The sequence below is a fragment of the Lepidochelys kempii genome, chromosome 5 (assembly GCF_965140285.1).
Source record: "Lepidochelys kempii isolate rLepKem1 chromosome 5, rLepKem1.hap1, whole genome shotgun sequence".
Lineage (NCBI taxonomy): Eukaryota > Metazoa > Chordata > Testudines > Cheloniidae > Lepidochelys > Lepidochelys kempii.
This window is the reverse complement of record NC_136384.1, coordinates 60007240-60029526: the sequence shown is the minus strand read 5'-3', so window position 1 is coordinate 60029526 and position 22287 is coordinate 60007240. Positions and strand designations below refer to the sequence as shown.

The following is a 22287-nucleotide window of genomic DNA, read 5'->3' as shown; positions in this document are numbered from 1 at the left end:
TGCTGCAAGGACTCAGGGTAAGTTGTCAGTAGCAGCTCCTTTAGGGGCCACTCCCATCACGAAGTCACCCACCCACCCCACACTATAGATCTCTCCCCTGGACAGGCCGGGGCCATCATGTCCTTTATTGTTGTAACTCCCAGATTGTGATACTGTCACAAAACTGTTGCTAGGCAACAAATGTGGTTACCAAGTCTCAGCGAATAGCTGAAGGGGAAAGCGAAGTGTTGCACCATTGTAGAGTAACCATAGCAATGACCTACTATTACAGACTAAAGAATTATCATTAACAATGTTAAAGTATCAAACGGAGGCCCAGGATCCCGAGACTTCCAGGCAGCATCTCTGCATAATTGGGTTATCTAGGAAGAGATCCCGACTCCTTCAGAGCACTTGGCTCCTTGTCTGTATGAGAGGGTGGGGGGTTGTTAATATTATCGTTTGTTTGTATTTATAAAAACAAATGTGCCGTGCAGTTAAGGGCCCACGGGTAAGACAGTAAACCACATGCGCATAATACAGCTTACACAAATGCATTTTTGCGCTGGGGGAAGGAACCGCAGAAAAGGTTCCCTTTTCTGCCGGGGCTTCCTGGTAACAGGGCTGGTTACCGTGATCGTTATTTGTTGTTGAAAGCCATCTAGTCTGACTGCCTCTCTTTAAATCAATGCCAAAGGGGAACCGGGATTCAGTTACCGAAGCGGTTACTCGTGTCCTAAAAACTCAATTGCGTTGCCTTCAAGTTGGGCCAGACACTCGGCCCCTGTCATGAAACTGACCTTGGAAATGCAAGTGCCAGTTTAGCGGTGGGCTTCTGCTTTTTTTACCCAGGGCTCTTCCGGAGCTGGAATGACATGAAGTGATCGCTGGTAGCTCCCGATGGACTCCATAGTTCTCCCCCTTTTGTCTGGAGTGCCTGAGAATGTATTGTAAGGAGAGGCTCCCCTGTAAACAGGAGTCACAGCAAGCGTGATCTGGGGCAAACCAGGAGGTCATAATGTGTGTCTTACCTTGTGAACTTACTCGCTTGTTGAGGGTGCTCGGCAAAACGCGTGACTGGTCCGTAGCGCGCTGTGGAACGAAAGGACTTTAAATGTCCTTTAGGGACTCCAGTCTGGGACGGTCCTTCGCAAGGCTTCGCTTGCCAGAGTTTGGGGGGGGGGGTGATAAGCACACGCCCTTTTCGGTCTTGTTTTTAGTGCATCGCTCTGCTCTTTTCCTAGCGTGTAGTCAAGGCGTGTAAGTAAAACCCTGCGCACTACTCGACACGAGAATACACCTGTGAGTGATGTGATCAGACAGGTAATGTGTTCAAGTCCCTCTCGTAAGACTGAAACAGGGAGCTTTGGAGAGGGACCAGCAGACAGCACTCGCCGTTTATTTTGTGTCGTGTCTTATGATGAACAATGGAATGGTTGAACTTGCAGCAACAAAACGACCCCAAAGCAAACCAAAGGGTGATGATTATTATTTTGTTTTTTTTGTATTTTGCAGGGACCGAGCGTCATGAGCTAACTTCCTGGAAGAGTTTTCCGTCGGTTTTCAAATTCTTCAGTGAAGCATCCGAGGCAAAGAACAGTTCAGTCAAACTAGCCCCAACACGACGCTCCAACAGAATCAAATATGAAGAGCTTTAAGCGGAGAAAAACATCTCCTTGCTGCTTGTTTTCTGCAAGCAGTCTCCCAGCCCCTCATTAGATTGTTTTCTTTCTAGAGCACAGGGTCGTGATGTATACATCTAAATAGCGTTTTGCATTATTTCTAGATGAGTGCAACTGTCAAAGCAATATGGGTTCACTGGTTGTGCTTCCTGTGGGCTGTAGCTTGGATTTCGTGCTGCCCATCAGTGCGCAGATTAAGGCTGACAGCAGTACTGCACAGTGCAGCATGGTGCAGCTCTAATTGCCCTGACATAGCCCTGCACCGAGCTGATGCCAGAGTTTAACAGCTTCTTCGTGGTCCTATCGCCTACAGGATTTTTGCTGCTTCCTTCCAGGGTTCACTTTTCTTTCTTGCTTGCTTTCTAGGACAGGAGCAAACTTTGGGGTTTATTCATTTTTAACAGAATTGCTTTTAAATAATGTATTCAGGTAGATTTCTCTCCCCTCTTCCTCCTCCCTACTCTTCTTCAGCCTTTAAAATGCTCAGACATCTTTCTAACAATGGAGTATTTTTGTTTGTGCTTTTTAGGGCGGTTAGTTAAGCCATAATGACCCAATTTAAAATTTTTAAAATAGCACAAAGACGATGGCGTAGTATTTGGATTTCTAAATATGAATTGTTCCCTGTAGCTTTTGAGACCAGAGGAGAGGCTGTGCATAAAAATAGCTCCTAAGAAATAATAAATTAATGAATAGGTATTTCTATGGAGGACCGTTTCTGAATTTAAAATAAGGTTTCTAATAAATCTGTACATTTCAGAAGGAAAGGACTAAATTTAAACCAAAATGAACCGATGCTATTTATGCTGAAATCTTTTGCTTCGTGATTTTAGGATTCCCATTTTTACAGAGAGTTTGTATCTCTGAATAATTTTAAAGCACGGGCTGTAATACGTGTTTTAGTGAAAATTGTAACATAGATTAAATACCTGTATTTAAAATTTACTTTTAGAACTTGGTTGATACCTTTATTTTTTATTCTAATAGAATGTCTATTTTGAGACAAAGCAAAATATAAATTACTCTTTTTAAAGAGGGACATAATTTTGAATAGTAAAAAAAATGAATATTTACAATCAGTAGTCTTTTCTTCTCTGGGACCAAATGGGATCAACTCTTCACACTTTCTGCAGATAAGGGGTCCAAAAACTTGGGTCCAAATTTGTGGGAAAGTCTCTTTGTATAAAGATTTTTTCCTTCTTTGGCATTATTTGTCGAGCTCCACTTGCTTTTGAAAGCTCTACCTTACAATGCCAATTGCTTTATACTTTACCAATTCAGCAACCGTCTGGACCACACTGTGAATTATGATAGCATAAATAAATAAAAAGTCATGAATGACTGATTTTGCTGATTTTTTAATTCAAAGAAGCTTACATTTTCATATTCGGAATTTTTAATAACTGTAATGCCTCACCATCCTGTATTTATTCAATTTTTGATTCAACGTAGGCCTAATTTCTTTCAAAGTGTTTGCAGAAATAATGTCCCTGCCTTACACACCTGGTGAAATACACAGACAGTTTCACAGAATTTAAAGGCTCAGAAAATCATTGAAATTGCAGACCTCGGAGGGAAGTGTTTTTAGTAATAGTAGCTGATGTCAGCAACTTTTAACTGCTAATGTCTGATAAGCAACAATATGTGCCTGATACCGTGTCTGGCATACAAGTACACTAATTAGTTCTTATAGGTTTGATGAAGCTAAATTAAAGTGATCTTTTCTTCAGTGGTCATGTCTGCATCGCCTCTGTTGTTGTTAGAGCAGAGGCAAAGACAGCAAAAATCAAAACGGTATTTCATCCAACTGCTGTGTTACTTCAAACCAGTCAAATCGTCGGCAGCCACCACATGGGTTTGTGATATTGACCCCTTTTTAGTGTGATTTTTCCCGTTTCGGCGTTGAAGGAGGAATTCAGTACGGAAGGGGTGAGGGTAGGGGGCTATTGTTGTTAATAAGGTGTTTTAAAGTGTTTAATGTGGATTTCAATGTATTTTGTCTGGAGTAAACGTACCAGTAACCGAATCATGTCACCTCAGTGTAAGGAGAGATTCTTCCGGATCTTTCCATTTTATTTGCTAACTTCTTTTCTTTGGTTTCATAAAGCGTGTGCAGTGCTCAGTGTTGGAGGGTCACAATTAGCCAGCTGAAATACTCCATGTATGTACACCAGGCATTGCTGTTATTTAGCTAACCCGTGGTGTTTTGCAGTTCGCACATTACTCCGCTTCTAACCAGGGGAAATCACGGTAAAATTGCCTGCTATAATCTGCAGTCTTCTCTCCATTATAGCTCCTCTCCCTTTTGTAAATGTCCCTTACACATGGAGGTCGTCGCTGTGTTTCCTGAGTTAGACTTTCGCAAGCAAGATGCGAGGGGTTTTGCAAGCTGTGGAGATTCCCCAAACAGAGGCAAAGGAAAATCCACGTTTGCCGCTGGGCAGCTTCCAGTGTAATCGTATTTCTCAATTTAACCTGTTGATTATGGGTTTGCTGTATAGGCGTAAGAATATGGTTCACCTCATTTCTCCCCAAGTAACTTCATGCTGTCGGTGCTGGCCACCTGCCTGGGGCTGGCCTGTCACCCATTTACGCCGTTTGTACTCGTCCCTGGTTTGTTTCCTCTCTGATCAGTGTATCATGTGAATAAGGTTTGAACTCTTTGATTTACATTTCATATGTGTAGTTCTGTCCTTAAATGCAAAGACCAAGGGGGCGGGGGAGTGGAAAAAAAGCTCTCAAACAAATCCTGCAACCGTCAAACTCTTACCACTGGGAATGCATGAGGGGGGTTTCCAAGGTGCCAAATATCACAAAATTAATCTATTTTTTTATTTTAATGGAAATTCAGTGCAAAAAAATTCTACTGTAATAAATACCCTTTTAAAAGTGTCTTTCTCGTGCCCTAATTGACTTGCGTTTTTGCTTATGTAAAGAACTGCAGGGAGTTCTTATGAATTGTATATTTCTGTTTACACTTTAAAAATAATAATAAAAAGCTTTTCTCTTCTAATGTGCAGTTGTCTCCTCATAAACATTTTTTCTTCAAAGCAGCTTGGAGATGTTAATAAAAACATGAACCGACACTGAATGGCGCAATAACATATCAATAGTTTCAATCTGGCTGGTGGTGGTCTGACTCTGTTGAAATGGTAATAGCCTAACATCAACTTATCATGACAGCCCTTTAGTCTTTGTTGACTTCACATTGCCTACACTTATATGTTTCAGATGATTAAGCATAAGAAAATCCTCTCCGAGATGTTTTGGAATTGAAAATGGATGTTCGGTTGTTCTGATATAAAAATGTAATTTACCAATAATATTCAAAAGAGCAACTCCCTCTTCCAAAAAGTGGGGAAAGAAAATCTCCTTCACTTCTTGCTTTGTTTGGTTCTCTCCTTACCGTAAAGGACATTTGGAATGAAGAGACTAGTCATCAGAGACAAACAAAGTGATGATATTAGTGTACCAAAACTACACAGAGACTGGAGTCAACTGAGATCATTGGAGAGCGGAAGTGCCTTCCTGCTTCCGTAGTTAAAAGGGAAAGACCACGAGTTGGGTTCTTCCTATTTCTGCTTGTTTATTAGGAAACAAACACATTTAGCCCGCGTTTGCTTCCAGACCCCAAATGGAGAGACTGAAGTGAATGATGCATGGTTATTACAGTGACTTCGATGGTTTATCAACATTTTACCACACGCTTGCACTTTGCAGTAATTTAAGTTGTCGGTACCCAGCCGTATCTAGTTAAAGTTTCTTATCTTTGAAAAAGAGGAGGAAAGTAGGCGGGACCTGTTTTACCACCAAAATGTGTATCAGATCCAAAATCCAGGAGGGTCTTTCTCTCCATTTGAATGTGGATTTTTTTTCCCCTTGCTTGTACCAGAGCGACTAACTTGGGAGCCTCTTGAATTCTTTCTCTTCCTTTTAACTGATAGTCCATTTATCTCAATGCAATAAAATAAAATAAAAATCAGTTTGAGCCTGGGAAAAAGTTTTAAGCAACACTTAACAAAGCCTCAGCCCCCTCCTTGCTAAAGCAGCAGCTTTCTCATCCTGGGTTAGACTGGAAGCAACATCGAGTGTCCTAAATGTGAAGAATGTTCACTCTGAGCATAAGCTGTTGAAAGGGGAAAATAACACAAAGTCGATTAACAGTGATTCTAGAATAGATGAAACCATCAAAGCATTCCAGCGTTTATCTCCAAATCTGTGTAGTGTAAAAAGGTAACAATGATAGTCTTAAACCATACTTAGGAGGGATGAATGTTGATTTAATTGATTCATTTGGATCGATGTTTTTAAAGTTTCACACCACTGATCTTTCATGTAGTGATGTCTTTAGCAGTCAGCGGTCTGACATGAGCCTTCTCAGATTTCATCACTGGGAAGCTCCATGACATCTGAAATTATGCAACAGACTGTGGAATGGTAACTTTGGGACTGGGAGACCCAAATGGCAAAAAAGATGTAAGAGGAGGATTGGATTTGAAGGGGTCTCGTTAGTTTGTCACAACTGAGTACACATTGTAACTGAATCACAAGGCTGAACCCTGCCCCATCCTCCTCCCCCTCATCTCCTCCCGCAAGTTTGAAAGGTTTAAAATGACGGGGTGGGAAAATAAGCCCTTAAACGTTGTGCCAAAAAGTACATTTTTTAATGTTAAAATATAGTTCACACTGTTTAGTAAACAGTTGGGGTTAGAAAAACTTCCCATTTGTTTAGCCCTTCAAACATAGCCCGTCTGGGAATAAATCTTCAGCTGAATTTATAATTTTCAACACATTGATTATAGGAAATAAGTTGGATTTGACTTTTTCGGTCTTAATCAAAGGAAGGCGGGGTTTTTTAATGGAAAATAAGCACATATCTTTTCTCTCACGTACATACAACACTAATTGTTTTTCCCTATAAGAATTTCATTCAAAAGTACAAATGAAAAGTGTCATATCTAAGAAAATATTGCACCGTACTCTACATTAAAGTCAGTCCAAATAAAAATAGCCTTCCAAGAATATCTCTCTCTCTCTCTCTCTCTCTCTCTAACGTGCATTATGTTGACATATTCGATACAGTGAGAAAAATGAACTTCTCGAGAAACTTGGTAGGAGATGTCATTTGTCACTGTACCATCCATCATAAGACCACAAATTTTCACTTTTCTGTCCCATTTTGGATTGCATGTGTTTGTGAGTATTTCACTAGATCAGTGACAGCTCTTTATTTGCATAATTATATGCTCTGGTCTGAAGAGAAAACTAACCCCCAAATTTCATGGGTCACCAAACTGCGACAATCAATGTTTTATCACGTATGCTAAGCAAAACCTAAGAAGCTATATGAAGTTTCTTGGGGAGTTTTTACTCCTCAGAAAATTAAAGATTTTGTGCCCCTTGAATAGATGCAAAACTCTTTCCAAGCTCTTTGTAACTGAGTTCTGTTTGATGGCAAGAACTAGAGATTAACACGAAGATCTGGATTTTAGACCCACCAGCATTACTTCAAAGTAGATTTAGACAAGTAGCTTTATTGCACTTGGAACCTTCGCTATTCTAAATACTGTAACTCAGATTTACAGCAACAACGACAAAAAAGGTAAATATGATTTGGACCATCGACCTCCCACCCCATCTAACACATAGTTAAGGGAGGGTTTGAAGTTTTATTCCTTATTTGAAGCGCTCTCGCTCTCTCTGTATAACACGCACACAATTCGACATAAATATGAACAAAATTGATTTTCTGTGCAACAGGATTTGTTCTGGTCCATCAATTGCACAATAATCGCATGCTCCAGTTATGACACACTATGAATTTTCAACTTGATAAAAGTGCATTTTATGAAGAAGAATGTATTTAGTGAGACCCACAAACCAACAGTAAAACTGTAAAAGAAAAACGCCCCCCTGCCATGAGGGAAAAAAACCTACCTTGTAAGGTTTTATTTCATTTTTTAAATCTATATGTTCAAAGTTCTGGGGCTCAGAGCTGTAGGTAACCTGCAAGTGGTAGCACTCTGTAGCCTTTTTTAAAGCACTGTTAATGTTACTTTTGTTTATAAGGTCATGATAATTTTGACTATATGCTGTGGTCCTGCTTCTGGGGAATTTAATTTGGGTTTCATAAATTGTGTTTGCGGTCTCTTAGCCCTTTTGCCACGAAAAACGCACTTCTTAAAGGAACTTTGTGAAACGGTTCATTTCAGGTAACATGTGGTACTAATTTTCTTACCATTTACCAGGTACAGACGACTCAGCCAGCAGCATGCAAAATAAATAGACTGGAAAGTTGTACAGTGTTGAATCTGAAGAGGAAAGGCTCTGTGATAAAGAATGCCACGTTACTTCAAATGAATGACCGTGCTTATCTCGAGGAATATGGTCTCTGCCAAAGTTTTGCACCCTTAAAACTTGGTTAGTTACGTCTATAGCTGAAAGGAATTTTAACTAGCAGTGATTTTTAAATGCCTGTTTTTAATGGACACAGAAGACAACGATATTTCTCACCTTTTTTTTTTCTTACTGGAAAAAAAATGACTTCCTTTTCTGCCCCCACCAAGAATTGTTTCATTCTTAGGCATGTCTGATACTTGTCTTGGCAAAAAGACTTCAAGGGGGTTCTGTAACACAAATAAAATAAAAGGAATATGAATATAGCCAAACATCAAATGAGGAGGACAAAGGAGAAGCAAAGTGATCACACTGATTCCTGAGTAGATTTCTGCATTATGTGTCTGCATCTTGGATCCTTTTTTCAAAACTTTATAGGGAAATTGATCAGATCGATAACCCGACAGCAAATGTTTGCAATTAAAATTAAACAGTTAACTGATTTTTTTTAAGCTGACCTATATGCGTCTATTAAGGTCAGGTAAATCTAACTATTTCCAGGCGACAAGCGCCCAGAACGTTTTATCCCGACTGAGACAAAAGTCAGTTATTTTCCACTGAATTCTGCACAGGCGAGGAATGACCCTTTGGAGGCAAGGCCTGGGTTTTCTTCTTTCGTCATTTCACTTCTCTTTACTCAAGCCCCACCTAATCCCCTACTGTCTGGCAAACTAGTATCTCTATACTTTTGCCTTCAAACTATTTCTTTAAAGCTGGAATCCTTGACACAACAATTAGATAAATAGCTTCCCCCACCCCGGACAGTTTCACACCACCTCTTGATAAGCTCAGCTTACTACATGATAAAATCTTGTTTTTTCCCCTTAGCAAAGTACTTTGATATGAGTTCCTGGAACAGCTAAATAAGAACTCGCATGCCCAGGTGTTGCTTGTACATACTTTCGAGAGCAAAACCATTAAAACTATAGGGATCTTGCAAATATTGATCTAGTGGTTGGTAACAAACATCACGTCAGATGCTGCCAGTGGCTGCTCATTGTGCCAGTTGTTTCTGATTCTTGTCCCCTTTCTTACAATAGTAACTTGGGCTCTAGTTCCCAATGAAAAGTTAGTTTCTTAGCTAAAGACTGATCTTTTGATTATTTCGCACTTCGTTTTTTCCTTAAATACACTTAAAATGCTGTTTGAATTTGAAATCACTCCCCTCCCTCCCACTTCCTGCCAAAACATTGTTAATTTAATTTTTACTTGCTGCTGGAAAAAAAACCCGAGGGTTCCAGTTATTTGGTAGTGTTCGCTCTTACAATACTGTTCACGTTTCTCCATAATTTAGTACCTGCCAGTTGTTCTATGTCTCAAAGTAACAATTAACTTCTGTAAGAGGAAGTGCAAACGGGATGAGAATAATCAAGAGCAAAATTAATTCTTTATAACCTTGTTTGTGCGTTTTCAGGTAGTTTGCAAATGTTAAGCCTGATTTTGTCCCAAGGATCATCATGTAACAATCAGTGTAAGAGCAAATTTGAAAAATGTTTATAGCAAATGACTTTGTAAAATGGATTGGTTTTTCTACCTTTTATCTTTGTTAAACGTCACTCTGGATTCTACCTGGCCTGTACATGCACATTGTTATGTCACACAGAAACTGAAAAATGCTTCTGCATTTGCTCAAACGCTTTGTCAAGTTGTCTGAACCTGAAGAACATCTGCCCAGCTTCCCTTTATCTGCCTCGAAAGACTTCCTCGTGTGAAAGTGGAAAGCTATGTTTTAAAGTATAACATTATAAATTATCACCTCCAAAGTATGACTAAAGTCCAGGCTTATAAGGGAATAGGGGGGGAGAGTAGAACTACCGAAGGATGGCGTTTAAACTGTGAATTTATAGCAAAAAATGATTTCACATGGATGAAAAACTAACTGCTTTTCTGTCGTCCCTGTGCCCCTAACTTGTCCAGAACTCGGTCCGAAGCCATGGCAAAACGAAGTGAAGTGACACGTGAGGCTGTTCTGTCTCTCGCCTTAGCACCACGGACAGCGCCTAGTTCCGAGTTCACTTTCAGCCACAACTTTCTATCACTCCTTCATCTAGTTCAGCCAAACCCCATTTCCCTCGGAGGCTGCTGCCTGCGTCCGAAAGACACCGATCACTTTGGGAAAGTTAGTTGCTGAGCTACGATATGTCCCATTTCACTTTGTAAGATCCCCGGGACCTGTATACTGTCCCAGCTGCGAGGTCACCTTGTTCTCCCCTCTTAGAAGATTCATTCTGCGCTTTCCTGAGTTGCTGTGTCTGAATTCCCCAGTTAGGTTTTCGTCTTCGCCTTGTAACTTTTCCTGGATTAACTTCTACCGATCTCCCTCCCAAGTCCCCCTATTCCTCTTTTCCCTTTAAGGTGAGTCTCTTCTTAACTGCCCTTTTTATATCGCTTCCCATCTCTTTCCTCTGGATTTCTCGCTCAAGAAATATCCAAGGTGCAAAACTTTTCCACAGCTGCACCTCCGCTCGGGAGTCAGGGTGCACCTGGCCTATTGGAAAGGGGCTTCGCTCTTGGCCAGAGCAGCTTGATGAGCTCTGGTGCTTCCAGACAGCTTGTTAATTACAGCCCCTGGAGACTAGGCTCCCGAGCCAGAGTCCAACCTAGTTATAGAGCCTGACAGTAACTTACTTGACAGCACACAGAAAAGTGACAGTAAAGTATTTGGTTTAGCCTCGCTTCTTCTCCCGTTAAACAAGTTCTTCCTGCTAGGATCGTTGTGACTTTGTCATCATTTCCGTTTTATTTTGTTGTTCAGGATGTGTGCAAAGGAAGAGACGCCCTCTGTATATTTCATCATTACACTGTCATTTTAGCAAAATACCGGACCTTCCAGCTTGTAAATCAAGCTATTCACGTGTTAGCTAGTTAATGCAGCAAGATCCACGTTGCTTATTAATATGTTTCACCCAGCTTCTGCTTAGTATAGATTCCTGCACTTGCCTCTGTCATCATTCTAAGGTCGTATATAAATCGTGAGGATCGGAGACTAGTTAGTAACGATTTGCAGGATTATTTGTTACATTTACTGTTCAAACTAACGTTACATCCGTTTAAAAATGAATCTACAAAAGTAGGAGGAAATAATTGATTTAGGGCGTCCACAGACCAAATATAGATAGATAGATAGATAGATAGCCAACAGAGCATTTTTAAAAAGCGTTCTCTTTCCTGATCTGAAATGGAATTGGGGCCATCTATCAGAGAGTTTCAGCAGTTTGACGGGACTTTTATTGTTAAAGTTCTTTGTTGCATACCCCTTTAAAACAATCTATTTTCCTGCTCATATATTTGTTATGCTTAAAGTGATTGCTACAGTGAATCCGTGTTCTCACTGTTTTCCCTGGAGTTGGATCGCTTCCGATTTGTTCTTCTACTTTCCATTTAGGGTGATTTAGTTCTATATCTAACGAGACCATCGCTGGTTTAGGTTTCTGAATCCTCCTTATGTGGTATCGTTGCCTTCATTAAAAAAAAATGAAAAAGCTACTAAACTTTCACGTAATTAACTGTTTAAAAACAACGCTCGAGCCCTTAAGAAATCGTTTTATTTCCTACTGTGGAGAAAATGGAAATCCGAACTGGCATGAGTGGGGAGAAGTTTGCGTGGTAGTGAAGAAACCTGTTGAATACTTATAACTACAGAAGATTTCAGGGCGTATCACATTACCTCCTACAAAAGGCGGGGGCGGGGGGAGAGGGGGGGTTTCGAAAACGACTTTATCAGCCAGGCAGCCTCTTAGTCAAAGACATTCAAAAGATAAATACTTGGCCACATCTAATATTGATCTATTACCTTTGTGGGGTGAAGGAAACTGATTATTTAATGCCCTCTTACATTATTTAGTGCGAGAAAAAACATTAACTGAGCTGTATTTTCCTTTGCAAATGTGGCAAGAAAAGGGGTACAAGCGGGTTTCGTTGTGTTTTTAAACTTTCGCGGTGAAGATTTGGTCATTTGCCTGAACTTGTTTAAGATTATTTTTCTCCAAAATATTTTACATGCAATCTTATAACATGCGAACACTGAGGGGGATGTTACATATTTTATCCACGTAAGCTAGAAAGTTCCCTATGTTTAGCATAGCAGGTCAGCGGACCTTTTCATTATTTCTCTCTACCTGACCTTGGGAGTTAGTTTTAGAACTAAATTTTAATCAGAAGCCAACAGGGTTATTACACACAATTCTACTGTATAGAAAAGGCTATTTTGAAACTATGTATCTAATATATAAGTGAATGTCTATATGTCCAGCACGCTGACCGTTTTCAGTAACAATAACATATTTTCTTTTTCTCTTCAGCTAAGTTTTCCCTCTGCAATTCTATTTCTTATCCCTGGTACACGTTTATGAAATCCTTTTCATTTTTTTCCCTTCCTGTATCTCTTCAAAGTCGTTTTAAATGACTTTTCTTGTCTTTTGGCCATTTGTCAACGTCAAATGTATACTGACTATTTAATGAAAGAAAAGCGTGTGTGTACATTACACTGAACAGACTCTCTCTCTCTCTCTCTCTCTCTCTCCCTCTCCCCCCCCCCCACATATATGTATATATATATATATACTTTATTTAGTTTCTTGAAAATCAATAATCGCTCATTCATTTCCAAAGTGTCCACTATGTGTTTGTAAGGAAAGTAATGAAGTTCTCAGGTAATATTCCTGAGTAAAACTCCGTGGTTGTCATTTTATTCCTATCGTATAATGTAGTTTCTCTTGATTGTCAAGAAAAATAAGTTCTATATAATAGTTCTAAATATGGGGCCAGATTCTGATCTTGCTTGCCGTGTTCAAAACTGGCCCATAACGTATGTGTGTACGAGTGTGTATATCTGTAATATATTACAGTGTAATTTCCTTCGGAGAGATTTAAAGCCCGCCAAACAATCCATCACTTATAGGATCTTTGACTTTAAATGGCAATGAGGGTTAGAATAGGTGGTCAACTGTCAGAATACCTGATAGAAAGTCAGCATCCTCATTAAGGATCATCCATAATTTTAGTCTTTCTTGAGCTAATAAGAGGAGTGAATAATATTGTCCTTCATATTTCATACTGTGGAGGGGAAACCCCCAATATGTTTATTTAATCCTAACACTTTAAAAGCAGAGGACGTGGACTTCTTGAGTGGTGGGTATGCACTACATCATAAAAGGGAATAGCCAAAAGTAATTTTCTTCACAAGCAGCAGCGTTGCTGGTCCTAAGACTCCCTATTATTGGAAGGGGACTGTCTAAAATACTTTCCCACTTATAAACACTAGGCTCTAGATATTAGCCACCGCCTAAATACTTGTTCACCGAAATGAATCACTAACCACTTTTAATTTCTGTTAAATTCAAAGCTAAAATCGTACAGAAGTACAGCCGAAGTGGAGTTAAGCCAGGCAATCTTCTCAGCTACATGAAGTTTTCCAAAAAGATAGAGGGGGATTGGTTAACTTTTGAAGAATTAGAACTACAACAAAAGCCAAACTCTTCAGCATGTACGTTTTTATGATCAGCTTTCAAGCTGGCAAAACTAGAGCCATTTGCTTAACTTAATCCGTAACATATGTGTGCAACAGTAGCAGATTTTTGGTGTGTGGCTTGTAGCTGATCAAGTTGTAAATTTTCCGCCTTAGGTTTTCAGCGCCTCCTAGTTACAGCCTAACACCTAGAGAAAGGCTTTGCAGTGATCGCATAGCAGAGAAACCAAATGATAAAAACAACAATAATTTACAAAGCTTTTTCCAGTGAGGCCAGCCAAACTCATTCGTCTTTATGGTCAATGCTTTCAAGCTGCCATCTTGATTTTAAAAAGCGCAACCTACAGTCTATTTTAATTAAAAATAGTTTTCACTCTGAGCTGTTAAAAGTAGCGTTTACATATCGCCCCTAAGGAGAAGGGCATTTCCCCCCAAAAAGTACTAGTTTAAAAAAATCAACAAATATCATTACTTTTTTTTTACTCTAACAAGAAGCTGAATACATTTAGAACATGGACCATAATTCCTTATACATTTAACGTTATTTATCTTTACGTTAGGTATTGAAACGTGTGATAAGTTTGTTCAAAGGCATCTCAGCCCTACAAATATCAAAAGCTTATATTTGATTTTATGGCATTTCCACTTTAAAGATATCATAATTGTTTTGATCAATTAATAACAGTGACAAGAAAGCTAATTTAGTAGGACGTGTTTCTATTTATATTGAAACTAGACCTAATGAACGTATTTATAATGCAGTGCAACAATAAGTCTCCAGCTGCTGATTTATTTCACTATTCAAATACACATTAGATACATTTTTGTTAACTGCTACGAAGGTATTTCATTAGGTGTTTTAAAGCACGAGTTGGCATAAATGAGACCTCTCAAATTTCCCTCTCTGGTGCCATGTTTTTAATCCTGGGTTTATTTTTTCAGATCCGTCATTACAATTCTTGGAATGGTTTCTAAATGATTATTGTTGTTATTACTCTTAGGTATTGTCTGCGTATTTCTCAAGTGAAGACAGAAAATCCGGGACGATGCTAAAAGGCAGCTTTAAGTCTGAACTGGAAGGTCTTGAGACACAGAGCGCCATCTAGCCAACAAATTTAGAATCAAAGTGCAGAAGAGGCAACTTGAGTAGAGAGGGAGAGTGTGTGTGTGTGAGTGAGAGAGAGATGGAAACTTACACTCCCTTCTCCCCAGTTTTACCTGGACTGAGCACTCTTCCCTAGGCAATACATCACCAGCAGACAATCCATACACAGATCTGAGAGGCTCTGTGTCTCCTCTCTGTTTCTTAAGGACAAAACTCTGTGTCCTTCACTTGTTCTTCTATTTCTTAGAACAAGCTATTTCTCAGTCTTTTCTAATTAATTGATATTTGAACTCTTCCCAGCATAGAGGTATTTCTATATTGAGGTATAGTGCACCTGGCTGACAGTTATTAACCTTCAGTCTTCATTATCTCCAACTAGTATCTTTAAGGGAAAATACTGATGCAAAAATCTTCCTGGCCCATTATCGTGAGAAGCAATCGCGAATTTATACCGTAGTTCTGAACCACCCTCCCATCCCAGACGGTGCACTGAAAGTAAGACCAAAATACCACGTTTTCAATACTGTATGAGATAGCACCAATGTCTTTGGTGACATTTGGATTAAAATGTTTTTGATAAAAACTTTACACTGTATTTATCCAAGACATGAAAACAAAGGCAGCGGATATTAAATCGCTGTCTTAGTTCCTATCTTCCTAAGGTTACGTTTTATTTTGGAAACTTTTAAGAACTTCTGGCGGGGTGGGGTGGGTGGGGGATGCTTCTAAGCCGCGTTTACCTTATTTTTGCAAAATTAAACAAAGACACCAATGATTTGTGTAAATTGTAACCAGTCTGAAAGTACATTGGAGCTTTCGTAATAAAGAAGAGCCATTGTAAATTCCCCATCTGAATCATCTTCTGTGTATTTGAAAGAAAATAGTTAACACAAATATACCCGTGTATTAAAATATCTTTATTGTCAAGTCCTTTTAAAATTTTATTTCTTATCTTCAAACTGTTCAATCACATAGACATATGCTAGCCGCAGAGCCATGTCATTTACTGGTCCCCAATATTGCGAGTATTGTTTTGGCTTTTTAATAACTTATTGATTCGTCTTGTGTCCCTATCGGAGTTCTAAAATGTTATTTTATGTTGTCCTAGTTTCTTTTTAACAGCAAAGCATATTTAAACAAATACAGTGCCCTCGGATTTAGGAAAATAAGCACCGAAATATTTCAGCTGATGTTGAAAGCGTGATCAGAGCTTCCTTCTCAGTCGCTTCTAGCTGCTCTGAAAATAGGTTTTCATTTTAAAGCGCAGCCATGTCTATGTCTAGCTAATGTGCGTGGCATGTATCAGTGTCATGATTGCAGAAATGATGAAATTAGCATTTAGATAAGACTAGTATTAAACTATTTCGACAGGCTACAATATTTAGCCCGAACGCACTAAATGAAAGAAGAATATACAATGCCTCTTGGACGATGTGTAACATGTGGGGGGGTGGGGGGGGGAGAGAGAAGATCTGACGTTAGCCATTGGGTGCAAATCTCTGTCTCTCGTCTCACTCACTCAAGTTCACAGAAGCCCCTGAAGTTCAGATGCAACCCATACGCAGAGAAACTAGAGGCTGAACTGAAATAAAGGTTTCACTTCCTGGGTGTCTTCTTAAATAGCACATTTCACCGTCCAGGTTTTCTTAAACATGAAACCTTCTCCACGATAGGGTACCCAGCTGTTTAATTTAACATTGATTTATTGCTTTTAAAAGTAAATTTACACACATGCCAACAGCATTCCGTTTTGTTTCCCCAGACCCAAAGATTTATTTTCTACTTAGCGCTTGTCTGACAAAACAATGTCTTTTAACTTTATTACACATCGATGAGGAAATCTGTCTTATTTTTGTTTGGATTTATTGCTCTGTTACTTGTGGGGACTTTTGGTAACAGAGAAACGCTAAGGTCAGAAAATAAATACAAAATGAAACCCAGGCATGGAAGCAAATACCATTAAAGGCATCAGCATATATTTGATTAAGTTATTGCATACGCAGAGCTGTTAAAAATACATCTGGCGCCATGAGCATAATTATAAAGAGGAACAAAATCATCAAAAACTGTGAACATGCAGGTAGCTTTCTATGGTGACAGGATCTGCCTTCAGTTCACGTGAAGAGAAGGTCTCTAATATCTGATGGCTCTTTGCAAAGACTATCTGGAAACGTATCTATAATTATTGAATGGAAAAATATAGAGTCATCCATACCATGCTGCCTTACCTCTGCGCAGTAAACTCCCAATTACCAAATCTATGTGATGGCTGAACTCAGGGGAATTAGGATGTACTTTGAAGCAGCTTTTACGGTACACTTCATCTACTTTTTGGTTTTCTTTAGTTCTCATTAAAGGGCCACTTTCTTCTTTTCACTGATATACTGTCTTTGTGTCCTTCATTGCACACTCTCCCCTCCCCCCCCCAAAAAAAGTTCTCACATCTTATCAGGGGGGAGAAAAAAAGAAGGCAAAATAATAATAAAAAAAAGCTGTGGTCCGGATTTATTTATTTTTAAGTAAAAATCTTTTATTTTAAAGCGGGCGTTATTCTTCCTAACGAACGGTCCTTTCTGGCAAGCGCGATTTTAGGGATATTATGAAAGTATTTATGAGGGGAAATTAGAGATGCATGCAGTGGTAGCAAATCTTTTTTTGTGCTCTGGGCTTACTCCCCCAAACTGATTTCTCACAGAGGCGTCTAATAATCACTTTAGAGATGTTCAAATGAGGACACTATCTCTTTTCTAGTAAGAAGTGAAGATGTGACAGGTTTTGTTATCAGTGGTATAGTGAGAGCTTTTAAGATATTCCCTTTCTTTCCCCATAAATACACCCTCTTTAAATAAAGACCCCCTGTCTTAAAGCGTGACTACCCCTGCTGGCTTTGTCCACTTTCTGTCCGGTGCATCCACATAAATCCAAACTTCATGTCACTTAACATATTTTAATGATTTTACCAATCCAGGCAGGATATTTTTTTAAAGTGAATGGAGGATCCTTTTTTCCTTTTGAAGCAGCCACACACTTTTCTATTTAGCAACATGCCCAGACTCATAGTAAAATACAAATAAAAATCAAGGGGAAATCTGGAACCTTGAAAATCCTCCTATTCGTATTAGGAGCAATTTTCTGTTTGGCCTTTGAAAAAGGGCCCTGTCACTCAGAAAGGGGCCATTTCTTTAACCTCTCTCCTCTACACCCACAAGGCAGCCTCCCGTCCTCTCTCCGGCACACACACACACAGAGCCCACCCCTTATTCCCCCCCACATAGTTCCATCCAACCGGTTTTCAATGAACAGCAAAGATTAGCGATTTGCCTTCTTTAGCCAGACGAGGAGACCCTTCTCTAACCAGAGCAATGGTAGGCCACAAAAGCTCCAGCAAACAGCTGGCAGTGTCCTCTGTACTCTGAAAAGTGTCCTCCCTAGAGCGTTTGAGTTTCTAGCTAGAAGAGATTGTTTTATCGACTGTAGTGCCTATCTAGCCATGGCATTTTTCTGTTAAGCTCCACTTAATATTAAGGCTGGCTAAGGCCCAACACCTGCAGCTGGGGGATAGGGGGAGAGGCTAAAGTTTGGAGTTTGGGAGGAGCAATGGAAATGTAACAAAGGTTGTGTAACATACAATAGGGCCAAATACCTTGAGAAAGCAACTGACACTGAAGGCTCTCTTATATGGTACACATGTGAAGGTGTATATGTGTTCATATATATGTGTGTGCGTGCGTGTGTATACATATCTATGTACGTACAGGTGTGAGTGTATTTTATAGATGTACACAGTTCATATTTTATTCCTTACAAACCTAGGGAGCTCCCTCCCCCCCCTCCACCACTGGAGTAAATGCACTGATGGGAGAGTTTAAGAGACTTATTTAGGAGGAAATAGGGGGTCAGTTTTGGTCTAAGTGGAACATCTGCAAAACATTCAAGCAGCTTATTCAGCAAAGAATCTAGCCACTTATTGTAGAAATAATAAAAAGTCACTAATGATTATAGCTCCCACCCTCTTCCCCCCAAAGGCCAAAGCTTAATGAAATAATTCCAAGGTTTGCCTCATTTCCTAATAGTGGATTTTTTTAAAAAAAGAAACAACTTCAACTAAACTTTCCAGTCGCCTGTCGTGAAGGGAATAGGCTAGGTAAATAAAATGTAAGTGAGAATGCTATTAAACACAGCGTAAGATACAAGGCTTGTGCATAGTTCCGCCTTGATATGCAATTAAATTACAGCAAATTCCTCTTTAAATAATATCGTTTGGAATCCTTCTTTAAGATTCAAGGATGTCTGAGGTTAAGTAGCTTTTAAAACGTCAGTTCTAAATGGCTTATGCAATGAATAGCTACCTTTAAATCCTAAAACCATTATAAATATGCTATACATATGGATGCCAGTTTATCTCTACATATTTCTTTTTAAAATGAGGAAAGCGTTCATAAAAAGCTCCTTGGCACACTTTATTTTAGGAAAGCAGATGTTAATTTTTTCACCTATCATTTTATGACCAAGTACATGTGTAACATTGGAAAGCATCCAGAACGCCTCTATTATTTGCTAAATGACTGTTAGTTGAGGCATATTATTCTTTGCATAACCAAGGTATAGGTTATATCAATAAAATAAACATCTGTGATTTTTACCAGGAGAGGAAAAAAAATTAAAGGGTTCCCATAAAAGTGAGAAAAGCATTTGTGTAGGAAGAACACACCTGCAATGGAGTAAATGGGCTATTTATATTGCTCTATGCAAAACAGGTTCTCTGTGGTATACTAGAAATTATTTACTTTGTTTAAAATAAGGTTACAAAATTCCTCCAAGCTAAAACGTGATTCTCATTGAAGCTTTCACACAACATGATAACGTTGACTGGGCACTATTTAAAATGCCTTGGGATGTTATCTAGGCAAGCAGTGCTTTAGCACATGGTTTAGCTCATGGGAATGTGTTATGCAGTTTTCTCCTCCAAGTGTTTAAGTTTGAGAATTCCTATTGACTGCAAGGTTCGCTTTCTCTCGTTTCCAAAATACCTTTGAGATACGTTCTTGTTTGTAGTGCGTGACATGAGGACTTGAGTGCATGGGATAAGCCAGGCATAGTGCAGAGGCATAATAATTAATCATATGCAATATTTATAGTTCTGTAATGTTTACTATCAGGAAGGCAAATACAGTCAATTGAGGTTTAACAAATATAGTGTTAGTGACCAAATATAATGAATAATTATACTTATGTATTTACATATGCACACGTGTATATATATATATATATATACACACACATAGGAACATCTAGTTATTAAATTTAACCAAAGCTCTCTGCACCTAAACGCAGCAGTGACAGACTGTTCCTTCCTGAGTGTTGCCCTGTGCAAAGGGGCCAGGGAGGAGGTTTTTAACATAAAATGCTGCAAATATGAAAAATAGGTCACCAATAAAATTGGTCTCAGCATGGAGTGTAATTGTAACAAAATGCTGCTGAGTAAAATCTAGGAGCTAGCAGGCTGTGGTAGCACAGTCGCAAACCATCTGGTGTGTATTAAAAGTGGTGCTGTAAATATTGCTGAAAACTAATGCATTATCAGCTTCTATAAGTGCACAGGGCCTGCAAGCTTTCCATATGTTAGAATATGTAGATCTAGTGGAAAGGAGGGAAAGGTGTCCTATCAATCAGGAGCTTTTCAAGGGTGTTTTGCATACTCCTTATGGAAGTTTGTTCCAAAAGAGAAAGAAAGAGAGGAGGGGGAAAAATAGAGAGGTAAGATCTCTCTCTTTCTCTCTCGCCCACTTCTCTCGGAAGAGGATAGGGTAGGCAATTGCTGACGTCACTTCACATCAGTGCAGGAAAGTAAATGTTACAGAGGGAAGAGTTCATCTGTTTTTCATCACTCGCGAAGTTTTGCTTTTTTAAAGCCAGAAGTAAACTCTCGAGCGGAGATTTCCCCTTTTTAGCCTGATTTCTGTAAGGTCTTTTGGGGGCGCTTCCCCAGTTTCCGGCTGTCCCTCCAGCTCTGTGCCTTGTTCGGTTCAACCAAAGACACTAATCAAGAAGGGAGCACACAACCACACACAAATAAACAAACCCCTGAGAGTGAAACTGCCCCATCTACATCCATACGACATCTTTCTGCCAACAGGAGCAGAGGTCTCCTGCGTGACGTTTCTTCAGTCCTGCAACTTGTCTCCCCTTCCCCTCTCTAACTCCTTCTGCACTGGCAGGAGTTTCCCTGGAGTCAGATTCACCTTCCCAGTTAGTGATCACTCCCCTAACATACTTTTTCATTTTCATGCCATTGTTCTTTCCTGCAAGAAAACTTTGGCTGTAGATTCAAAGCCACTCCCGTCTCCCTTATTGTGCAGAGGTCACTTACTCTTTCGCGAAGTTGGACTGCGTTCCTTAATCTTTCTTCTGCCTTCTCCTCTGGTCTTCGTTTGCTCAATCTTTCTTTCCCGTGTACACGCAACACTTTGCTACGAGTGCCTTATGCTGATAAACCTGCTGTTAATGACACCCCAAGTGCAATCAGAAAAGAAGTAAAACTCTTACTTTTTTTTCCTTTCAGGCTGCATTCCCCTCTGACCGCTGCCTTCTTTAATTATGGGAGCTATATTTCTTCCCTGGGAGTCGTTCGTGGGGATTTTTTTAGGTGGAAACGCGTATCTGCGCAGTTATTTTTGAGCAGGGACCAGTGCCCCATATCCAGAGGCTTTGAGTGAAGTGCAGATTGAGACATATCGGGTTCCCTATAAAAGGATCATTTCATGTGGGAGGTTGGACACAAAGTTTGGACTCGTGACTGGCATTCCTGAGAGACATGCATATTTTAAAACAACAAAGCAAGCCCGAAAGAAGGCTTAGAGGGGGAAAAAAACTTGGAAAGAAGTTACTAAGTGACAAACATCTGTCAACATGGGCTAATTTGTACGCTCGCTGTAAAAGTAGCTGACTGGTTTTATTTATAAGTTCAGGGAGTAGCATCTAGTTTGCAGTAAATTGAATGCACACTTTATCCCCGAGAACGTGGTTACAAATGGATTTTTTTAGCCCAGATCTGGAAGTTTAAAAATCCTTCTGGGTTTTGGCTTTAAGTCAGAACTCCCTCTCCCTGGCTATTTGCGTAGCATTGTTTCACGAAATATTTTAATCGAAAAATAACCAGGACAAAAAATGACAAAAAGTAAACACTGGTGTATCGCTTCTGCTTTTTTTAAAACAATCAGTATGTTTTATCCCGCAGCAAAAAATATCAGCCCTTATTTGATCTTAAGTAACAGCAGTAAGAACGTATACATATGTGTAAACCACAGCAAGGCTCCTTGCTACATGTCACTAAGGAAAAGTAGGCGAACGCTTTAAAGACGCTTCCCACAAGTGGTGCAGATGCCAAACATGCACACACATCGCACGTTCATTATGTGGCATGGAAAGAAGTTTGTACAGCTCAGGGAAAAAACAGGTCCCTTGTTTTTTACACGCTGCATCCCAATGAACCGAATGGAAGGTACAGAGCCCACGTCTAAATCTGTTTCTGCGAGAGATCTGAAGACAAAAGGAGAGGAGGCCTAGTGGTGAGCTGGATATCTCTGTTAGTTGTCAGTGCAGGTCCATGGGCAGGCAGGGAATGCTAATAAGCTTTTGCAGAGCGGGCTGCAAACTCT

At 39.6% G+C, this 22287-nt stretch overlaps 1 protein-coding gene and 1 long non-coding RNA gene across 9 annotated transcripts in view; one reads left to right on the top strand and one right to left on the bottom strand.

Annotated features, from left to right (window-relative positions):
* ARB2A (ARB2 cotranscriptional regulator A) overlaps positions 1 to 14718 on the top strand; it is a 364451-nt gene extending 349733 nt beyond the window's left edge. For 7 of the 8 annotated variants that reach the window (XM_073344483.1, XM_073344479.1, XM_073344478.1 and 4 more), the window contains one exon: positions 1495 to 4670. In XM_073344483.1, the coding sequence (XP_073200584.1) occupies positions 1495 to 1637 (143 nt within the window). In that variant the 3' untranslated portion in view covers positions 1638 to 4670. Of the gene's footprint in view, positions 1 to 1494; positions 4671 to 14525 lie in introns of those variants that run through there. The other variant, XM_073344477.2, reaches the window with a different exon arrangement.
* Positions 2956 to 21385, bottom strand: LOC140911444 (uncharacterized). Its single transcript, XR_012158964.2, has 3 exons — positions 21176 to 21385; positions 8175 to 8287; positions 2956 to 5787 (listed from the first exon to the last, which is right to left on the bottom strand). It is a non-coding gene; the product is annotated as an uncharacterized LOC140911444 (long non-coding RNA).
* Between the last annotated feature and the right edge of the window lie 902 nt (positions 21386 to 22287).